General features: G+C 36.4%; 1 protein-coding gene across 1 annotated transcript in view; it reads right to left on the reverse strand.

The window, feature by feature from the left end:
* The window catches only part of COL21A1 (collagen type XXI alpha 1 chain), a 171550-nt gene that overhangs the window by 53540 nt on the left and 93593 nt on the right, over positions 1–24417 (reverse strand). The window contains exons 11-16 of the mRNA XM_054569504.1: positions 14517–14570; positions 14371–14424; positions 4183–4236; positions 3707–3758; positions 3041–3096; positions 2872–2925 (exon numbers count right to left, since the gene is read on the reverse strand). Of these exons, the coding sequence (XP_054425479.1) occupies positions 2872–2925; positions 3041–3096; positions 3707–3758; positions 4183–4236; positions 14371–14424; positions 14517–14570 (324 nt within the window). The remainder of the gene's footprint in view (positions 1–2871; positions 2926–3040; positions 3097–3706; positions 3759–4182; positions 4237–14370; positions 14425–14516; positions 14571–24417) is intronic.

A 24417-nucleotide genomic window follows, 5' to 3' on the forward strand; every position in this document is an offset into this window, starting at 1 on the left:
CTTTAAAAATGATACTATTTACAATAGCATCAACAGTATTACATAGCTGAGAAAACTAACAAAATATGTGCTACATTTTTATAAAGGAAATTATTATACTTTTTAGAGACATTTAAATAAGACCTAAATAAATTAGATATACCATGACAAAAATAAACACAAACACATACATATGCCCACGCACACAGTTATTTCCACTTTCTTAACCACATGATCAAATTTAGTATTACCAAGAAGAGACAGATATCATGTGCCTCCTAATGGAACATAATAGAAAGCATAAAAAAATCACTTATATTGTATTCTTGCCAAAATGTTTATCCTGAATGAAATCATAAGAAAACAATCAGAAAACTCCTTTACTATTGATAGAAAAATATTAACTAATAATACAAATTATGTGAGCTTATACTGGAAAATGTCATGTTAGTGTCAGGAAAAATGAAAAGGGGGGAAAAGGGTCACCTTTAGATTAAAAGAGTAAAGAGCTTTGCCATCTGTGATAGTTAATTTTATGTGTTAAAAAATAAGGTTACATGTTAATTTTATGTGACTTGGCAACAATACCCAGATATTTGATTAAACATCAATCTAGACAGTGCTCTGAAGGAGTTTTTAAAGGACATGATTAATGTTTAAATCAGTAAGTTTTGGGTAAAACAGATTACCCTTCAAAATATGGGTGGGGCTAATTCAAGGGTTGAAGGACTTAAGAAAAACATGACTGAGGTATCCCTGAGAGAGAAAGAATTTTGTCTTCAGATTGCCTTTGGGCTGGATCTGTAACATCAATTCTGCTTTGCATCTCCTGACTGCCAGCCTGCCCTACATATTTTAGACTTACCAGCTTCCATAACGGTGTGAGCCAATTCCTTAAAATGAAACAATCAATCTCAATGTCTCTGTCTCTCTGTCTCTCTTTATCTATCTATCAATCTATATGTATATATATATGCAAAATACACATACATATCACACAATCTATTGGCTTGTTTCTCTGGAAAACCCTCACTGAAAAATGATAAATAAAATGTACAAATCTTGAGTATATGCACATATAAAGAAAACAGCTATTTAGGACATTTTGGGGACCACAGGAAACATTTGAATATGGTCTCAATATTAGAAAATATCGTATTGATATTAAATCTTTTGGTGTCATAATGGAATTTAGGAATTTAAAGAATTCTTAGAAGATAAAGAGTTAAGTATTTAGGAGAGAAATACAGTGTGTCTAATTTACTTCTCAGTGGTTAAAATATATTATAGAAATAAATATCCATATATTTATGTAATTCAACCATCTGTATGGATTTTCAAAATAAAAATTGAAGGGGGGTGGAGATAAAAGGTTTTTAAAAGGTCAGAGAAAAATTAGGTACGATTCAATATGCAAAGATTCCCAAAAAAAGAAGTATAAACTACAGAATATTCAGACAAAGTAATGTAACTCAGTGCTAACAAGAAACGAGTTACCAAGCCATGAAAAGACATGGAGGACCCTTAAATGCATGTCACTAAGGGAAAGAGGCCAATCTGAAAAGGTGGCAATCTGTATGATTCTAACTATTGACATTCTGGAAAGGCACAACTACAGAAAAAAGATCAGTCAGTGGTTGCCGGACATTGAAGGCAGGGAGGGATGAACAGGCAGAGCACAGAAAAATTTTATGGCAGTGAAAGTATCATGTTTGATGCTTTAGAATATCAAAAGTGAAATCTATTGTAAATAAACTATAGACTTTGAGTAATAATTGTGTGTCAGAGTAGGTTCAATTGTACCAAATGTACCACTCTGGTGTGAAAAATTGATAGTGGGGGAATGGAGTGTATTTGGGAACTGCTCTAAAAAAATAATAAAAGTTTCTTAAAAAAGTAAATAAATAAGCTTTTTTAATCACAAATTATTCCAATAAAAATATTATAAACAAATGAGAAAGAATAAACTTAATTGTTTTTAGGAGATCCACACTAGTTGGTAAATCGGAGCCATAACTAAGGTTAAATATGAAGAGTCACAGGAACCTATCATGAAAGTAAGTACCAAGAGTAAATCGATCTCAAAATCTTAAATATAGTCATAGGTTACAGCAATTCCACTACTAGAAACATACCCAACAGAAATGAAAACATACATCCTCACAAAAACTTGTACACAAATCTTCATAACAGCACTATGCACAATAACCAAATAATATAAATAGGCCAAATGCCTATCAACTGATGAATGAATAAATATAATGTGACATAGTCATACAATGAAACATGATCAGCAATAAAAAGGAATAAAGCACTAGTACAGGCCAAGACATAGATGAATCTGGAAAACATTGTGGTAAGTGAAAGAGATTAGGCATGAAAGACCACATATACTATGATCTCTTTTATATGAAATGTTCACAGTAGGCAAATACAGAGAGGCAGAAAGTAGATTAGAGTTTGCACAAGCTGGAAATAATGGCTTGGGTAGAAATAGGGATTGACTGCTAATAAGTATAAGGTTTCTTTTAAAATTAGATTCTAGTGGTGATTGCATAACTCGGTAAATATACTGAAAACCATTCAGTCGTACTGAAACCTTAACCCATTAGGAGGCAGAGCTAAGAACTTATGCTCCTAACCAACTAAACAAACTCATCTGAATGGCTTTTAAAAGAAGTCAACCTTTTAATACCCTAGGAGTTTATTTCTAACACATAAGAACTGACAGTAGATTCAAAAGACATTTAGTATCATTTTTAAGTTACAATAAAACAACTTTTAGCTCATTAATTTTATTCCAACATCATATGTAAGGAAGTCTAGTACTGACACATTTCTCTAATGTCCATTCATAAATTCATAAATCTTTCTTGTTCTTTTCATAAATACCTTGTAACCAGGAATACCCATTAATCCATCCTTTCCATGTCGTCCTGGTTCTCCCTGAAAAATAAATATATGCATTTTAATATATTGTTGAAATATTTTTAAAGAAAGATAGTATAAGATAATTTTTATTTAAAGCAAAATATGCAAGAACTTTTTCTATCACACTCACAGCACGTCCAGGAAGGCCAGGAAAACCAGCATTCCCCTTTTCACCTTTTGCACCCTGTATTTAAAAAAACAAAAAACAAAAAAACCCCACAAAACTTTAAAAACAATCCTTACAATAATCTTTTAAACTTCCAACTCAAACTTAATAGGAAAGTAAGTTAACCTCATTATGTAATGACAGAATTTATGGAACTACAGCTTGTGTTGGCTTTGCAACTTATTATCAGAGTATTATTTTACCAGGCCAGTGGGCAAAATATAAGGCATTGAAAATATTGATGGACGCAGATTATTACAAGCATATAAACAGAGAAAGAACATCTTGAAAAAATTTAAAAGGTAATGAATATTTTAAATATACATAGAATATAATCTTCCTTCAATGTGAAGAAATAGGAAGGTCTATAACATTCTCAATAGACATGCTGTTAAGCAGCTATCACTGTAATTATTATAAAAGTTCAAAAAGATCAATAATATAACATATTCTTATGGAATACCATGTGTAAGAGCCATCAGTTATTTTTCATTTTTTAAAATAAATCCTTGAGAAATGTGAATAAAACAAATTGCCACTATGGTAGGTTGGGACTAAAATGTTAATTTTCTATTTCTATTATATTGAAAGTTCAATATGGATATTTTGTTTTATAATCCATACTTCCCTTCTTGCCATAAAATCCAGGTGATCCTTTATCCCCTTTGGGGCCCATTTCACCCTAGAATACAAATATAAATTATAAACAAAAGAATTTAATATACCAACATCAAAATAAAAGAGAAATAGAATAAATTGTTTACAAAAGTCCTATGTTCCAGGCTTTATAAAGAAAAACAAGGAAAAATAAGGACAGTTGGTACTATTACATGGTCTATAGTATAAGACTTATAGTTAAGAGAATTTCTATATAATAAAACTTACTCATCAATTTTTAACTACTTTAATATTTATGACTGGAAATTTTAAAGAAATTTGATAAAGCTTTATGTGAGCTATGATATTAGTCTTAACCTTATCATTTACTTTGACATACTTTATATGTAAGCATTTATTTACTTATTTATAACACATTGGTAATATAAAGTTTGACATTTGAAATACTATAGGGCATTGCTGAGTTTAAAAAGACCAACTGCTTCAACCTTTAATCCTGGCATTCCATGAAGCCCAGAAAATCCAGGAAATCCACGGTCACCCTGAAAATAAAACTGAAATTAATTTTTTTAAAAAACCCATTTCAGCCTGAAAATATCATATGTGTTTCAACCTTACCGTTTTCTAAATACATTGAAAATAAATCTGTGAACAGTTAAGAGTATATATCTACATTAAAACCCTGTCTCTATGAAAGATTAATGTTCATTTACCAAGGTTTTATTTATGTTCAGAAAAGGAAAGCACTTGGGGGCTTAGGGGAGTCTCATCAGGAGCCCCAAACACTCACCAAGGTCCATCCATACTAAACATAAACAACCTTCCGTCAGCTACCTCTAAGCATAGGATAGACACAAGTGTGTTGGAAGGCCCTCAGAAGGACAGAGACAGGAAGAAGCCTGCAGATCCTGGGAATGGGGCTGGGGTGGTTTGTGCAGGGATTGTTGACACCAAGGATCTAGAATGTGGTCTACAAGGGGGTCATGGGCTACAGGTTGGCCCTGCTGACCCATCACTCAACACTGAGGAACACAGCTGAAGCAAGAGCTTATCAGGTTGCCTCAGAGTCTCTCTGAGGGCACTAATGACAGCTTTTGTAAGTCCCTTTCTCCATGTCTCATGTCAGTTTTTTCTTAGACTTTTTGTTGATCTTTAGCTTTCTTAAGATATTTTGTGGTTCCTGGTGGTCAGCTAATATGGAAGCTGAAGGTAAGCTCTCAGTGCAGTACTGTTCGTGGACTGAGCTTCACTATAATGTGGTCTGGTTGGGTCATTTCATTGGACAGCACTGTACGTCAGTGGATTCTTCATAGAAGAATCTTCTACAACTTTGGCATACAGGACTGGCTGGCAGCATTCTGGAAGCCAGGTAGGGGAAGTCAGCATAGGTAAATGATCTCTAAATCCCATCGTTTTAATACAACTCCACTTTTTCTTCCCAGTCTAAAGACCCTCAGTTTTAACTTTTCCAGGTATTAAATTTTCTATTTCTGCCAGGGTGGAAGAAGGGAGATTCACTTGGCTATAAAGAGTTGAGGAAGAAATAGTGGAATTTCATCCTTATTAGACATTCAACCATGCTCCCATTTTTACTTCTATTTTCAGTTTACCACGAATTTTAGAAATACTTAATATTATGCTTTCCTGAGTCTTTGGGATGTCTGTGTGCATATGTGTGTGAATATATACATACACACATACATATATACATATATATAGATATGAAGTCTCTTCTCTATCATATAAATCACAAGACTTCTAATTTTAGGATCCAGCTTCCTTGGATCTTTTCAGTTTCCAAAAATGTGGAGCTGTTTGTTATTTCCTCTTCCATTCTCTGTGTAATTTGGAAAAGTCAACGTTCATGCTGCCTGTTGCTACCAGAATTGGTAAATAGAAAGGATTGAATCTTTATGGGCACTTTATTCAGATGCCAGCGATCTGAGGAGATGGCGGGTTATGTATTCTAAAAACCATCTGAACATCTCTTCTGAAGCCAACCTTTTTATAAGGAAAAGGAAAGGGTAGGTGGCCCTGGCTGGTGTGGCTCAGTGGATTGAGTGCCGGCCTGCAAACTGAAAGGTCGCAGATTTGATTCCCTGTCAGGGCACATGCTTGGGTTGCAGGCCAGATCCCCATCTGAGGGTGAACAAATGGCAACCAATCAATGTTTCTCTCACACATCAATGCTTCTCTCCCTCTCTTCTCCTCTCTATAAAAATAAATGAATAAAATCTTTTTAAAAGAAAAAAAGAAAAGGACAGGTAAAGGGTTTAGGAAAAGGTTAATCAGATAAGACTTGCAGGTCTGGCAGCAATTTTTCTAGTGTTTTTTTATCTACTGCTTAACAATTGTTTATACGCATCACAGACATTCCCTCCCTGGAACCCAGTGGTTCAGACACCAACTCTACTCCTGGCAGACCCCATAGGGCACAAAGGCTGAATTGCTTGTAGACCTCCTGGAGTCACATAGGTCATGTATTACAGCTCCTGGAACAACTTTCCACATGCATTAATCACTTAATCTTACCAACTATAACTAAAATTAAAATCTTTAACTCTTGAGTTTCCATATCAACATTAGGTTTTATTATTATAAAATTGTTATGATTCCTCTGACTGTTGCTTTAATACCAGTTCAAAATAGAGGAGAAATTTAATGTGTTTTTGACCCTTAATTGTCATCAGAAGCTCTAATGACTTATTGGTGCTTCAACATCCAGGGCATCTTGTCCACTAAAGAGGTGGGTTCGTAGCAGACTGATAAAGAGAGATCTGATCAGATCACTGGAGAGGAGTAAAGTGGGGGGGGGGGCATAAGAGGAGGTTGCCTGAGGCAATGGTAAACAAGAAAGCTCAGAACATGAGAGACCACTCTACCATCAGGAAGAGACATAGCAGGAGGAGGTGCAGATATGCCAGAAAAATTGAAGCAGTAATCAAAACACTCCTGGCACACAAAAGCCCTGGACTGAATGGTTTCACAGGCAAATTTTACCAAACATTCAAAAAAGAACTAACTCCTATCCTTCTCAAACTATTCCAGAAATTTCAAGAAAAGGGAAGACCCCCAAACTCTTTTTACGAGCTCAGTATTATCCTAAATCCAAAACCAGGTAAAGACACAAGAAAGAAAGAAAATTATAGGCCAATATCTCTGATGAACACATATGCCAAAATCCTCAACAAAATATTGGCAATATGGATCCAACAATACATTAAAAATATCATATACCATGATCAAGTGGAATTTATTCCAGGGATGCAAGGATGGTACAATATTTGCAAATCAATAAATGTAATATGCCATATAAACAAACTGAAGGACAAAAACCACATGATCATATCAACAGATGCCAAAAAAGCATCTGATAAAATCCAGCACCCATTTATGATAAAAACATTCAGCAAAGTGGGAATAGCAGGAGTGCACCTCAACATAATAAAGGCCACATACAAGAAACCTACTACCAAGATCATACTCAATGGGCAAAAAGTAAAAGTTTTTCCCTTAAGATCAGGAATAAGACAAGGGTGTCCATTTTCATCACTCTTATTCAACATAATACTGAAAATTCTAGTTGCTGAAATCAGACAAGAAAAAGAAATAAAAGGCATCCACATTGGAAAGGAGGAAGTAAAACTCATTATTTGCAGATGACATGATAGTACTGTACATAGAAAACCCTATAGTCTCCACTGGAAAAAACCACTCAACCGAGTAAGGGAATTAGGCACATTAGCAGGATACAAAGTCAATATTCAGAAATTGATGGCCTTTTTGTATACAATTAACTCTCAGAAAGATAAACTAAGGAAAAATCCCATTTACTATAGCATAAAGAAAGATAAAGTACCTAGGGGTAAATTTAAGCAAGAAGATGAAAGACTTGTACTCAGAAAACTATAGAATGCTGAAGAAAGAAATTGGGGAAGATATAAATAAATGAATGCATATACCCTGTTCATGGATTGGAAGAATGAACATCATTAAAATATCCATACTACCCAAAGCAATTCAATGCAATTCCTATTAAAATATCAATGGTATATTTTACTGATTTAGAATATTTCAAAAATTCTTTCAAAACCAAAAAAGACCCCAAATAGCTTCAACAATCTTGAGAAAGATGAATAAAGTAGAAGGACTCACAATACTCAATATAAAACTATACTACAAGGCCACAATAATCAAAACAGCCTGATATTGGCAAAATAACAGACACATAGATCAATGGAACAGAATAAAGAGACCTAAAATAATCTCATGTCCAATTAATATTTGACAAAGGGGGCATGAACATACAATGGAGTAAAAATATTCTCTTCAGTAACTGGTGTTGAGAGAACTGGACCAGTACATACAAAAAAAAAAAAAAAAAAAAAAGAAACTAGACCACCAATTCACACTATACACCAGAATAAAGTCAAACTGGATAAAAGACTTAAATATAAGTCATGATACCACAAAAGTCCTAGCAGAAAACACAGGCAGTAAAATTTCAGATATCTCACATAGTAATATTTTTGCTGATATATCTCTGAGGGCAAGAGAAATAAAGGAAAAATAAGCAAATGGGAGTACATCAAATTAAAAAGCTTCCGCACAGCTAAAACAAAATCATCAAAATTAAAAGGGAACTGACTATATGGCAGAATATATTTGCCAATGATACATTGGACAAGGGTTTAATCTCCAAAACATATAAAGAACTCATACGACTCAACACCAGAAAGACAAACAATCCAATTAAAAAACAGACAAAGGATCTGAATAGTCACTTCTCCAAGGAGGACATACAGATGGTCCATAGGCATATGAAAAGATGCTCAACATTGCTAGCCATCAGTGAGATGCAAACTAAAACCCAATGAGATATCACCTCATACCTGTAAGAATGGCTATCATTAATAAATCAACAAACAACAAGTGCTGGCAAGGATTTGGAGAAAAGGGAACTGTAGTGCACTGTTGGTGGGAGTGCAGACTGGTGCAGCCACTGTGGAAAACAGTATGGAATTCGCTCAAGAAACTAGAAATGGAACTGTCTTTTTACCCAGAGGTTCCACTGCTGGGAATATACGCTAAGAGTCCCAAAACACCAATTCAAAAGAACTTATGCACCCCTGTGTTCAAAAGAGCACTATTTACAATAGCCAAGTGCTGGAAACAGCCTAAGTACCCATCAGAAGATGAGTGGATCAAAAAACTGTGGTATATCTGCACAATGGAATATTATGCAGCAGAAAAAAGGAACTCCTACCTTTTGCGACAACATGGATGGAACTGGAGAATATTATACTAAGTGAAATAAGCCAGGTGGTGAACGACAAATATTGTATGTTCTCACTTATAAGAGGAATGTAATGAACAAAATAAACTAATGAGCAAAATAGAACCAGAGGCATGGAAACATGGGAGAGACTGACAGAGACCAGAGAGGAGGGGAAAGGGAGTTAATGGTAGAAAGAAGGGGAAGGGACTAGTCAAAGAACATGTAGGAATGACCCATGGACATGGACAATGGTGTGGGGATTGACGGTGGGAGTGGGGGATGGGCTGGGCAGAGGTGGGCAAAGGGGGAAAAATTGGAAAAACTGTAATAGAATAACAATTAAAAAAAACAAGTATTCTGAGGAGTCACTATTGGTTCCATCCACGTTTACAAGAGATTAGAATCAAAATGAATCCAAGATTTACAGTAAGATGGTTCCATTTGCCATAGCTTGCCTCTAAAACCTTCATGACTGATGCATAGACCTTTGAACAGGCTATCCATCTCGTAAGTTGATCTAGAATCATAGTTTTTAAAATCAGGTCCAGGTTATTTATACCAGTAATAAGAGAATATGAAAACTAGTATTTTAAAAATCTCATTCTTTTAAAGTTTTTCAATATGTGTATTTGTTTTCAAAGAACATGTGCTATGTACAGTAGCATAGGCCTATAATTCATGCATATATACGGGAACACATGCCCAAAAAGTCTTTTACTGCAAATAATTTGCAACTTAAAAGTTAGTGATATATGATGTAGAATGAGCTATCGTGCCTCCCTCAAAAGAGATGTAGACCATGAATCCTGTCTCATGGCACAATCACCCCAACCCGAACTCATTCATCCAGCCCCCTCCTCCTCCTCCTATCTACTTGGCAGGCATTCAGGGATTCTTCTCATGGTGTAGGCAACAGTGAGAAAGTGGAACAAATCTCACTGCTACAAAATATTCTGGACAAAGCAGAAAAATATGGTGAAAAGAAGGCCACACTGACATCAAAACTTTTATCTCAACTCCCTGATGCTTGAGTAACTTTAGACAAATGATTTAAGTTTTTCAATTCTCAGTTTTCCAAACTGTAAAATAAGGATGGTTTACTTCACAATTAATGTAAAAATACACATAGCATGACTTAAGTCTACTAACCACACGTCTCTTTTTGTGAGGATTTCACATGATAGTAATATGTATAATACCGATGCAAAATATGTCTAAAAATAAAACTAAAAAATGTATGCACAGCAGTAAAAGCCTTCAAGCACTCAATACATCACAGGCCTTACACATTTTGGTTGTTTATTTCTCCTCTCAGTTAAAAAGAAATGCTGTCTTACTCAGGCCCAGGCAATAGTGACTTCCTGGGAACTCCCCAAATCAACTATAATGTTCCCTCTCCCTGACACAAGGATGGGCAATGTCCTGGGATTTGGGGATCACCACTGGATACTTGGGTCGAGGAAAAAGAAGAAGAGTTCCTACTACCAGGTCACTGCTGCAGCTTATCAATGACCATAGGACAGAGTATACCCACAGTGAAGATGAGAAAGAAAGCTTAGAACCAAGAAAGTGCGAAGCACTCTGTAAAAATTCAATAGAAGTTGAAAGTTTCCCAAGGATACCAGCAGAGAAAAGTAAAACAAGACAGAAAGAGGGATAGCAGCCAATAAATGAGGCAGGACATGGAATCATTTGTTCTTCATAATAAACTGAGATGCTGAGTCTATTATAGAGCCTTAAAAATCCAAAGGGTTGAAAGATCCAGAAACAATCAAGACTTGGCAAAAGTATCCAGAGAAGCACTGAAATCCTGAGCACACACAGGTCAGCACCATATGTATTGGAGGGACACTCAACCCTGATTTCAGAGAATATTTAGGGAGGGCACAGCTAGTGCCACTTTGGAAAAAGAGAACATGAAGAAAGGATGTAGGAAAGAAGAAAGATATGGTACCATGCTTTCCATAAATAGTAGAAAAAGCTTTTCAGAAAATTCCTGGTATAACAACAATTCCATGAATTCTTCAGATTCTGATAAAGCAAAATATTTTATAAGAGAACATGTGTCTATGTGCCCTCTGTATGTTCTCCTTGGAGAAATGTCTGTTCAAGTCCTTTGCCCATTTTGTAATTGGATTGTTTTTCTTCCTGGTGTGAAGTTGTGTGAGTTCTCTGATGAGATCAAACCTTTATCCGAGATATCACTGGCAATTAAATTTTCCCATACAGTTTGTTCCCTTTTCACTTTGCTGATGTTTTCTTTAGCCGTGCAGAAGCTTCTTGTTTTGTTGAAGTCCCATTTGTTTATTCTTTCCTTTATGACCCTTGCTCTAGGGGACGTATTGGTGCATGGAATATCTGAGATTTTCCTGCCTATGTTCTCCCCTGGTACTTCTATGGTGTCATGACTTACATTTAAGTCTTTTATCCATCCTGACTTTATTTTTGTGTATGGTGTAATTTGGTGGTCAAGTTTCATTTTTTTGAATGTAGCTGTCCAGATCTCCCAACACCATCTGTTAAAGAGGCTATTTTTACTCCATTTTATCACTAGCCATCAGAGATATGCAAATTAAAACAACAATGAACTACCACTTCACACCGGTCAGAATGGCTAGCATAAACAAATCAACAAACAATAAATGCTGGTGAGGTTGTGGAGAAAAGGGAACCTTAGTACATTGTTGGTGGGAATGCAGACTGATACAGCCACTGTGGAAAACTTTGGAATTTCATCAAAAAACTAAAAATGGAACTGCCTTTTGACCTGGCAATTCCACTGCTAGGATTATACCCTAAGAATCCTGAAACACCAATTCAAAAGAACATATGCACCCCAATGTTCATAGAAGCACAATTTACAATAGCCAAGTAGCAGAAACAACTGAAGTGCCAAACAGTAAATAAAAAAACTGTGGTACATTTACACAATGGAATACTACGCACCAGAGAGAAAGAAAGAGCTACTACCCTTTGCATCAGCATGGATGGAACCAGAGAGTATTATGCTAAATGAAATAAGCCAGGAGGTGAAAGACAAATACCATATGATCTCACCTATAAGTGGAACCTAATCAACAAAACAAACAAACAAGAAAAATATAACCAGAGACATTGAAATAAAGAACTGACAGTAACTAGAGGGGAGGAGGGAGTGGGATAAAGGGGAGAAGTAGGGAAAGAGTTGTCAAGGAACATGTATAAAGGACCCATGGACAAAGCCAAAGGAGGGAAGGATTGAGGGTGGGAGGTGGGGGTAGGTGGAATAGGGGAAATTGGTGGCAAGAAAATGGAGACAACTATACTTGAACAACAATAAAAAAAATGCAAAAAGAAAAAGAAGACAGCCCTGGCTGGTGTGGCTCAGTGGACTGAGTGTCAGCCTGTGAACCAAAGGGTTGCTGGTTCAATTCCCAGTCAGGGCACATGCTTGAGTTCTGGGCCAGGTCCCTTGTAAGTGGCGTATGAAAGGTAACCACACATTAATGTTTCTCTACCTCTCTTCCCTTCTGTCTAAAAATAAATAAATAAAATCTTAAAAAAAAGGGAAGACATAAACATTATAAACATATATGCACCCAACATGGGAGCACCCCAAAAAAAGAACAGAGAGTGCATATCTGTGTATATTTATTCATTTAATAGTATTTTATTTATTATATTAATTATAACATTAATTATATCAACATATTAATCATTACTATGCTTATCACAAATTTGTTTATATATTTGCTACATAAGTTCATATTCCTATGTTTATATTTAATAATATTAAAATAATTTAATAATATTAAAATAGACTCTACTAAGGAAGGAGAGGAAGGGCACAGGACTGAACACCCCCACATTTAGAGAATGGAAAGGGGAAGAATGGATAATACCTAAACTGTGAAAAACCATCCAATTAAGGCAAGAAAAAACATAGGAACATGTGACCCAGAAACCAAGAGAAGAAATCATTCCAAGAAGAAGGAAATAGTCAATTGTGTCAAATGCTGCTGAGGCACAGGACAAAATAGCAGATATTATTGGAAAACAATGACTACTGGATTTTAAAAATCGTAGATATTAGTGATCTAAATATGCAGCAGAAGGTTGGGATAGAAATCCTACTGGCATGGGCTAAAGAGACAAAGGGAAGTGAGAAAGTACAGAATGAGCGAAGGCATGCTCCTACTGTGATGGGAAAGAGAAGTGGGGTAGTAACTAAAGGAGGCTATGTGGCTGGTTTGAGATGGGCCATCTTTTGGGCTCCCACCTGGGTGGTTAAATGGGCTGAATTCAGGGCCCAACCTGTAACCTGAAACTGCGCTATGCCTCTTGCTTTCTTCCCCCCAACCCCCCAACCCCTGCCCTGGCACACCGCTGTTTGTGCTGTGGTGCTTCCAGGAAGCTACAGAGGTGGAGTACTTTCTCCTTTAGACAAAGCCATAAAAATGTGGCAACTTTGCTAAGCCAATTCTAACCGCTTCTCCCTCCTATGTCACTAATGGCTTTGCTTTAATATTTTCAAACATATAATGCATATAGTCTACATCAGTGTTCCTCACATGTAGATGTTATACACCTTATTTTAAAAAGATAACAATTTTGCAGGGATTATAGTTAGAAAATTAGTTCAGCTTTTAAGCAGGAGCAAACAAAGAACTTAGAAATAAGATTGTGCTTCAGGAATTAAGCTAACAGGTCAATATGGGGATCTGGGCAAATAAAAATGGGCATCTTGGATGTGGACCAGCTACCAGGGCCAACAGGCCTTGACTGGATCCATGGGGAGGTACTAACTTATTAAACATATTTAAAGAATATGTACTTCAATAGGAAGATTGGTGAATCTCAAAGTTGTAAAAAAAAAAAAAAAAAAAAAAGAGAGAGAGAGAGAGAGAGAAAGAAAAAGGAAAGTCAGCACTTCATATGTTGTATATACCCACTGAAGCTCTAGGAGTAGTTAAGTCAATAGGCCATCTGGCAGATAGGAATCTATTATGGACACATGGATACCAGGCTATCTGTGGCTAACAGGGGACACATTCCATTCACATAATTCTCTTCCTTCTAAAGGGGTAGCTCCCCCACCAATTCCCAGAGCTCTTAGCCACAGGAGAGAACATGGCTCCGGGATTATGCCCATACCGGTGCCATTTGACAGTGGTCATCAAGTAATAACCACTTTCATCTAATAATAACACCTTTATTAATCAATGGCCACTGACAAATTTCTGAGCCCACAAATGTTGGAATTCACCAAGGTAAACACTATTGAATGGGAGTCATCATAGGTAACACCCTTGCCTTCTCTGAGTGATTAAAACAACTGGACATATTTGCGCGCATGCGTGCAAGCGTGCGTGCGTGTGTGCGTGCGTGTGTGTGTGTGTGTGTGTGTGTGTGTGTTTACCTTTTCGCCATCTCTCCCTGGTTCTCCTTTGTAACCTGGTAGTCCTCGTGCTCCCTAAATTAACCGCAAAATAAAATTCTGTTAATTATGGTTTCTTGGTTCACTAGAAATGCTATTTCTAAAACGTGCATAAGCAGATCACATACTTGTATTCCTGGGGATCCTGGAACACCTGGTGATCCTGGGATTCCCTGATATCCCTAAAGAAAAGTAAACAAGAAACAATCAACATTTCATCACACTCACAAAGAACAGCCCTGCGTTTCAGGATTCACTCCTGTCTCAAGTTTCTTACAGGGAAGACTTCACTTAGTTTAAGAAAGCAAAATAACAAAGTGTTGAATGCTTAATAGGAAATTCACATCCTTCAGCCTTTGGGAAAAGAAGGTCTTAAATATCTCTAGGTTAATAAAAATATCCAGAAATGTTTCAATAAAAGGATGGCTCCTGGGATCACAATATCAAGCCAATGTTCACAGCTCCTAAAGAAATGCACTACATGTTAGAAACATATGCAACATACTAGGAGGAAAACACCTAAAACTTCAGGGTTAAACAAATATAATACATTTTAAATGACTGATTAATAGCCATCCAATTTAATCCCTAGAATAAATTAAAACTTGATGAATGTTATCCTTCAGAGTGAGTCTGTAACAGCCTCCGGATTGCTCGTTTTAGAAAGCCGCGTTAGCCCCAAGGGCTTGGCTGTGCCGTGCTCCCCGACCTCCCAAGGTGGACCTGCCTGCTGGGGCCACGGTCACTCTCATCCCCGCTGCTCCTTACACACGCCTCCAGAAACTGGGCCCTTGATAAAACAGCATGTCTTTTTCAGACAGGAGGAAACTAATCATCCTTCACTCAGCACATATCAACTGAATTCCAAAACACACTTGAAGGCCCTGACCATTTATCTAGGTTTCTCAGGGTCAATGTCAGGTTTACTTGGACCACCTGAAACCTGCAAACACACACATTTTGTCCTCTCTTATTCAGGCTCCATCTTTCTCAGATCTTACTGCTTGGGTACAGCTTTCTGTTTGTCAATAGTATCAATGCAGATCTCATTAATGTTTCAATCACATTTTCATTCTTAAATCCAAGAGCTTAACTTCCATGTGGCTACTCAATGGTCTTTGTATTCACCCAGTCAGTTGTCAGCACCTATTTAGATGCAGTTTTAGAGACATCATATTTCCATGCTTTTCCAGTCCCATTTTCAAATTTTTTTTTTTTTACTGCTCTTTGCTAACTCTAATAACAACAATGACAACAGCAGTAGTGGTTGTCTCTAAAAGATCAGTCACAGATCACAGTTTTTCTCATTTTACATGCACTTGCATTTCTTATTTTGCAAAATGCCGTGCGTTACTCTCAGAATGATGATCCGTATAAGTTTCAATTACTAACCACCATCCTTTCCTTTATACCCCATTCCCCTTCACAGAATGTATCATTACACTTCATTCAGCATTCCTCAAACTCAGATTTTCCTCTTGAGCCCCTTCGCCCAGTCCTTAAACATTTTACTTGACCAGCTGAATGAGTTTCATAACCAACCTTTCCCTGATCCATACAAAACAATCAGCAATTTTCATAAATGCTGCACGCTCTCTGGGCTGGCACTGTCTCTGTGTCCCTGGATTATGTGCCCCCTTGAGATAAGGAACCAAGTTTGATTCATTTTTCTATTTCCAGCATTGAACACAGCATTTGGCACATTTTCTTTTAATCGAACACTGGAAGAAATTACTTTCAAGTCATCCACATGGCACATAAGAGTGAATTATTTCTTTCTCCATGGAACCATGTTATGTTTTCGCTCTTTCCATTAGAAAATTGAAACTTTTAGTAATACCATGTGACTCATGTCTTCAAGATTAGTCAGAAGAAAGAAAAAAGTTAATCTACACAGAATTTGCTCAGCTTTATATCTGTACCACAGTAGTTATCACTGAATCTCCTTCCCTCACCACTTTGGAATCAGATAGGTTGGGAGTTGAATTTCAATTCTATCCCTGTGAGCACATGCCCAAACAGAGCTGGGTTACTTACAAATGTTACCACGTAGGATGTCCTTTCAGATCCTCAAAACCTTCCATACACTCCCTGGATAGCCTGATATGATTTACAATAAATAGGCTGTTGTAATTGGGAGAAATAATAATAGCAATGGTTTATATACTTGTCATGTTCCAGACTAGTTAATTCATTTAACCTTCACAACCATCCTTTAGTGTAGGTTCTACCCTGTCTCCATTTTAAATGACAGCACCAAAGCACAGAGATTAAGTAACTTGCCTGGAGTTACATAGATAGTAAACTGACAGAGCCAGTGGAACCACCCTCCATCACAAAATGTTTCATATAACATCAGATTTTATGATCCTAGAATGATTAATCAGAGTCAAAGAAATCCATTTAACCAGATTATTTTTACATTGGTTAGGATTCTGAGTGCCCAGGAGCCTCCTTGGGCACTCAGAATCCCCAAATCCTGAGTTAACACAATGAAGTGAAAAAGACAATGAATATGGAAGTTGAAAAAGGCCTTGGGCTGAATTTTTTGCTCCTCCCTTTCTATGTGATATTGACTAGGCCACTTTGCCTAGACAAACCTCATTTTTTTTTTAAACTATAAAACAATACCCACTTTACTTCAGAAAAGAAACAAATGCTATCGTAAGTGAAAATGCCTGGCAGATGTTAGGATCTCAATAAATGTAACTTACTTTCTTTTCTTCAGACCAATGACTATTGTACAAAACTATTAGAACACTTCTGCAGAATGTTATACTGTAGGCTTAACAGCCACCATTGATGCATAAAGAATGACAGGTCCAGTCATCATCATCACTTAACAATTTTTCAACAATCACACATATCTAATCCTGAACGTGAACAAGGCTTCAGTGTATTTTTTTTTATTGATTTCAAAGAGAGGAAGAGAGAGATTTATAATTCCACTTATTCATGCATTCTTTGGTTGATTCCTGTATGTGCCCTGACCAGAGAGCAAACGCACAACCTGGTATATCAGGACGACACTCCAACCAATGGAGCTACCCAGCCAGGTCCAAGGCTTCAGTGTACTTTACAATGGCTCTGTTGGTTTTGACTTTGAAGATGTGTAATACAGGAATAATAAATGTTTCCCACAATACTAGAACCAAGCTATTATTGTTCTTTTTTTACTCAACATACAATGAGATGAGGTATTGAAAACTTAGTTGTATAAAGAAATTTATAGACTATTTTAGAAGCTAGAGGAAGCATGATTTGTAATAAAATAAAAAAGAAAACCACATCCAAGGTGGGGAATCCCAGGGCAAATTACCAGAATAAATTGGGTGAAATTCATAAAAACAAATTTTGGACTTACAACGAGGAAAATAAAGGTTAACAGGGAGGAATTTTATAACAAAAATTTCCAAGAGGAGCAAGAAATAAAACGTTGGTTGACTCATAGCCAGGCTCACTAAAACAAGAAAAATGATAAGATTTTCTAATAGCTTACTGAGTTTTTATTTTTCTAAATATACAAGTTTCTGTGGGGTTTTTTTTTTTGTACAACTATAACCTTCACATGATATTTGACTGCTTAATTCTTGTCAACATTAATTTTACCATTTTGCAATTACTAGCAGGTCCAAATATCCACACTACTTCCATCTGCAAAACTTCTGACAGTATTTAACATTTTCCCATGTTCAAAAAATTTTCTTTGTAAATGAGTCATGTTATAGGAAAAAAATATTCTCACTGCCAGATTGTAGGGTTGAAGTATACAGAGTCAATTTACTTTTCTTCCATGAGTCACAGTTGCAATGCTCCAGGAAAGATATATAGTTTTGAAATGGAAATTGGTAATAAAATCATCAAATGTGCAAGGGTCACAATGTCTTCTGAGTCCAATCATGCTATAAAATAGTCTGCCAATATAAATATATAGGGTTTTTTTTTAAGTAGTGAGGACAGAGTAAGTGGTTTCTTTTAAATACTCTAAACTTAAAAATGAGAATAAATTCCAAATAAATTATTTGGGATATCACTCTTATTTTTTAAAATGTATGAATGTGATTTAAAGTTTATTCTATTACATAATTTTCTACAAAGTTTTACAAAATCCAATAGATACTCTTAGGTACACAGCCAGGGTAACTAGGTAACCAAAATCAAGTGTATAATTTTAATATCAACTGTGGATTCTTCTAGTCATTGGTGGACTTTATAGCACTATACAACTAAATTCCAAGAATTTTCATGAATCTCTGTCTTTCAATATATAGAACTAATATAGAAACACGCTTGCCATCTAACCCAAGTAGTTTAAATGATTTAACTGACTGTTCAAATTACTTGACTAACAGATCCATTAATGTATATAAAATTACACCTGAGCTAAGTTCTAAGAAAGAACCATGATGCTATGGGAAGTGAAGAATAGACACTCATGGGAAGCTTTCTGAAGACGTAAGTTGAAAGGAACACTGAAGAAACCATAACACATATGAGGAGGGAACCCCCCAAAATGGAATTTATTTATAAAAAGTGTGTATTTATTCTTACATGTTTAAACTTCAGTCACCTTCAAAGTGCTCTCCATTGAATGTAATATACCTATCAAGAAATTTCTTTCACTGCCCAAAACACTTTTTGAATTCATGGATTTTGATGCCTTTTAGTGCTTCTGCCATTTTTTGTTTCACCTCTTCCACCTTTTATATTCAAAGGGAGGTGACCAATAGCTAATCCCATTTTCTCTCCTGCTGTTCTGTAATATTTATCAATAATACTTACCATCATGGGCAAAATGTTTCTCTCTGAGGACTTTTTCATCCAGGAAAACAAACAAAAAAAAAAGTCTCTTGGGGAGAGATTGGGTGAATAGGGAGGGTGGGGCATGGGGGTCATGCCATTTTTGGTAAAAAGCTGAACAACACTCGGCATGATGTGGACAGGTGCACTCATAAATCACCCATCAAGAAATGGGCAAATGCACTGAGTGTTCAAAAAAATTCACTGAAGCCAAATGTAAACAGCCTCTCACAACAATACCAGCTGATACACTGATACAGATGGGTTCCTAGAACACTCATCTAGTGGGAAAGGTTGTACTACAAGAGGCCCGCCCTCCAGAAGATAATTCTGGAGTTTTGGGGGACCCCCTTCATAAGAGGAAGAACTTCAATGTGCCATGCAGCATGAGAGGATGAGCCACAGCCCTGGAGGCAAAAGAAGAGATGTACGTATGTATGCTGCACAAAACGCTGCCATGGTAGACTGGAAGTTACATGTACAGCTTGTGGGTCTTATGAAGTACTCTGATCTTTATCCAAGACTCTAAACTAGGGGGTCACACAATCAGACCTGAGCTTTAAAGAGCTCACTTGCTACATTGTGGAGGATATATTAAATGGGGCAAGAAAAAGCATGAAGACCATATGGAAGGTTCCTACAGGGCAGAGGTAATGGTAGGTAGAATCTGAGGCTATTCAAGGTGTACTTAGTCTAACCTGATGAAGGGTTACAGGAGGTGAGGAATTTGGAGTTGCAGAACGATGCTCAGGATTCTGGCTTGTGCAGTAGGATGGCTGATGAGATCACCTACTGAGGGAGGGACTCTGCAGGAAAATATAGTTTAATTGATTGCAAAATAAGAAGTAGTACAAATATTTTACCAATATTTTTATGGACTGATATATAATTTATTTTTGACAATGAGGAACTATATGCTTCAGTGGATGAAAAACAGAATTGCTACTTCAAATTAAAACAAACCACATTAACTATAAATGAAATTTAAATCTAATCTTCCCTTAGATAAAAGTAATGGGTGATAAATACAAAGCAACATCATCCCTTTTTCATTAATAATTAGCCTTCAGCTAAGCACATGAAAGAAAAATACTGTCTACCTTTGGCAAATAATCTCTGCAGATATAGTCTGGTTCTTAGAGTCAAAGAATTTAATTAAATTTAGGTAAATTGCCTCATTTCCCAAGTTATACAAAGCTTATTTCGAAATGAGAATGCACAACTTTTTAAAGGAACCGGTATCATTTTTAATAATTCTTATTTTCCAACCTAAATCTCTAGTAATTATAATTTATATTCAAAGGGAGGTGACCAATAGCTAATCCCATTTTCTCTCCTGCTGTTCTGCAATATTTTTTCAATAATACTTACCATCATTTGATATTATTTACTCATTTTTAAATTATTATCATGGATTAATTATCTGTCTCTCTCCAATGGAACGTGAGCTACAATATAGCAGGAGTTTTTGTCTATCTTGTTTACTGCTATATTTCCTTAGCCTAGAAGAGTGGCAGGAACACTATAAATACCCAATAAATATCATGTATATGACCAGATGAATGAATAAGCAAACAAACACAGAAATAACAGTGGGCAAAAGTAGGTAGACAGTTGTAATACAAATAAATAATACAATAATAAATTCTGTTTTATGTACTTACAACTGTCAACCTACTTTTGTCCACCCACCCCTGTATTTATTGAGTCCAACTGGTCACTAATGCTGAAGGCTCTAAAAATAATCGTAATCAAAGAAGACACAATATAAGCATGAATTTATCTTTAAAATCACAAATGCTAAATGTGTAACCAATTTCTTGAATAATTTAATATACAAATAACATTAATACAAATATGTTTATGTACGCATCATTATTATATATATTATATGTAATATATAAAATATAAGTAATCTATTTAAGAGCTACATCAGAGGAAAAGGGAAAGATCCATGTGTGAGATTTATATCAGGGGAATATTGGAGAAAAATGATTAGCCAGTAACTAAGCATCGTCTAGGAAAGCTTTATGGAAGAGGTAAATAATACTTTATTATAGAAAAGGAAGATAAACTGCCCAAGAGTAGAATAGTTCATTCAAGGTAAATGGTCCATATTTTAGGTTAATCAGGGAGACTCTCACAGGGGATGTGGGTGTCTGCGTGTGTGTTACAGGAGTGGAGGCAGTGAGACAATAAACCATTCTGCTGAGAGACCCAAATTGAGGTGAAGTGAGAATTCAGGTAGAAACTGTTCTGTCTAGAAGGATGTTTTTTTATACACTTCATAATTAAGCTTCCTCTGGTAATTCTCTTTCCCCACCAAATAATAGTCATTTATTTGGCTTTTATCCTAATGTATTCCATCTTCCAGGTATTTAATCTTCATGGCTCTCAGCCCTGAACTTCCCACAGCTCTTAAACTGTGGAGTCCACAACTGGCACATATTCAGTTCAGAGCCTGAAAGGAGAAACACATAAAAATCTTGTCTCGTGGGTCCTATTGTTCTACTACTGATTATTCACCCCCTGTCAAGTGTACTCTGCAAGCATCAGTTCTAGTCTCCCCCTGCCCCCTTTTCTCTTATTCTTTACCATCATTCTTGTGTATTTTAAAACAGTCCCTCTTGTTTGGATTACACCTAAAGTGCAGTAAATCCTCCCTGCAGGCTGTCCTCTGAGTTCTACTCTCTCACAGTTTCTCTCTTCTGAATGAAATCCAGACCCTACACATCCCTAACGTGTAGTATCCTAAACCAAATCCAAAAACAGGACTGTCATCTTTCTTAATAAAGACATTATATGTTTACTAATGATGCCAAAAGTTGCATCATTCCTTCAGGCATTCCCATCACATATGTTGATCCCTTTTCACAAAGGTCAAATTTAAATAACGTCTCCCAGACAAATAAAAGCCATATGTTTACTCCCGTTGATTTTTTTCTCCATTAAAATAGCCATTCTCCAAGTTTGCCACATTTTTGGGGGATCTTCATGTCACCTTAAACACCAAAATAAGTTCCAAAATTGAAACCAAGAATGTAAAATTCTTAAAAACCATAAAAAATGAATAATGAGTATCTCATGCTCAAAAAACAAAAATACTGAAAGAAGAGAAAATATTTAATTGTGAGAAAATTTTACAGTTCTAAAATCTAAAAATAAAATTATAAACCAAATTAATAGAAGAAATATGTATCATAGATAGATGACAGATAGATAAAAGGATGAACTCTCTCCATGTATAAGAAGCTCTTATTAACTGATATGTAAAATGCTATCTCCTCTCTAGAAACTGGGGAAAGGACAAGAAAGAGCACTTCACAAAAAGGGAACTCACCCTTCATATCAGATTTCTATATTCAACTATTTACCGAAAATTTCTACTTGAACACCTAACATAAAAATTTAATATATCCAATGAACTGACAAACAAACAGAAACAGAGGCATGGATACACGGAACAGACTGACTGCTGTCAGAAGGGAGGAGAGTGGAGGAGACTAGATGAAAGAAGTGGAAGGGATTAGCCAAAGAATATATATGCGTAACCCACAGACACAGACAACAGCATGGTGAGGGCGGTGAGGGGGGGTGTCTGGATGGAAACAGGCAAAGGGAGGGAAATGGGATCATCTGTAATAGTGTTGACAACAAAATTTAAGAAAAATTAAAACACACACACACACACACAAACACACACACACAATATGAAAACACACAACAAACAAAAAGTTAATGTATCCAAAACCAAACTCCAGATTTCTCTTGCCAATGCCATCCTTCCCTATCTCACTGGAGCCTCCTTTAACTTCTCTCTTAAATTTATATCCAATACATCAGCATGTCCTGTCAGGTCCAACTTCAAAATACCCCCAGGATGTAGAGTAGCAGCCTTCGCCGCACTCCACCCCCAGAGCGGGGCTAGCCCCCATCATCTCACACCCTGGATATTTCGAGAGCCTCCTGACTGATCTCACTACCTTTGTCTCCATCACCCTAAAATCTATTCTCAACCCAAAAGTCAGAGTAATTCTTTAAAAAAAAATAAGTTTATCACATCAGTCGTTTACTCAAGACCCTTCAGCAGCTCCTGAGTTCACTCCAACTGAAAGCCAAAGTCATCACAATGGCCTAAAGAACCAAACTTCATCTCCTCTTCTTTCTCCCTCTTACATGTACATGTTCATCTCCTACTAGCCCTCTCCTACCCCCTCTTCATTCATGGACTGATAAAGATGTGTAACTCTGAAATCCCCACCTTTGCTTATGACCCCTTCTGTAAGGTTTAACCCTCCATAGTAAGCTGGCCAGTTTCTGGAAGCTGTAGACCACTGGGAGGCACATTGAGGGAGGCAGGGACAAGGTGGAGTATGGCTGCAACACGGGGTGACCCACTTTTAAGTCTATTGGTAGCAGTATTCTGTCAATCACTTCTTAAAGTCAATGGTATGAAAAATCATCTCCAGAATTTTGTAGCTTAATCTAGCCTACTATTCTTAGCAAACATGATGACCTTCGTGGAATCTCAAAAAATCGCTATTGGACAGAACCTAAACTTCACCTAACATCATATTCCAGATTAAGAAACAGAGGCCCTTCGTAGCAAAGCAACTTTTAAAAGCAAGGCAGAGGACAAAATAGCTGCAGATCTCTCTGCCAACCAGCTAAAGCTTTGGTTTCAATAAAGTACTTTATGAAGAGAATTAATAATAACAGAAAACAGAAACGAGCACTATAAAAATATAAACTTCTACAAAATCATAAATAGTCCTAGTATATGTTCCCACACATGGCCTTCTTTTAAAATCAATGTCGTTATCAGTACGTCTTTAATAGTACTACTCTGATTACCTAGCAGGACATACGACTATTTCCCTGCCTCTTTTTATAATGATAAAAGAGTAAAATAATAATATGTTCAGCCACTGTGCTGATAGAAGTTATTTAACTGATAGAGAAATGAGCAAAGGAGTGGAAGGATTTTTAAATAGTTCTTTAATTTTGGTTGAAGGCATTTTCCTTATGAAAATTAGTATTTCTCCAGAGTGGAATAATTTACTATTTAAAGCTTCGGTTGACTTGGCCTGGTTATAATGAGAAAGAGACTCAAATTGCTTACTGAGGGGGGTTGCACAGAACTAAATCCAAACAAAGCAGAATTCCCTTCGAATTGTTCCATCCAAGTTTCCTCGGTCCAGATGGCTCCAATCGCCAGCCAGAGGCTCC

Source organism: Pteronotus mesoamericanus, unplaced genomic scaffold (genome assembly GCF_021234165.1).
Source record: "Pteronotus mesoamericanus isolate MK-2021 breed Mesoamerican mustached bat unplaced genomic scaffold, CSHL_Meso_final contig_20, whole genome shotgun sequence".
Classification (NCBI taxonomy): domain Eukaryota; kingdom Metazoa; phylum Chordata; class Mammalia; order Chiroptera; family Mormoopidae; genus Pteronotus; species Pteronotus mesoamericanus.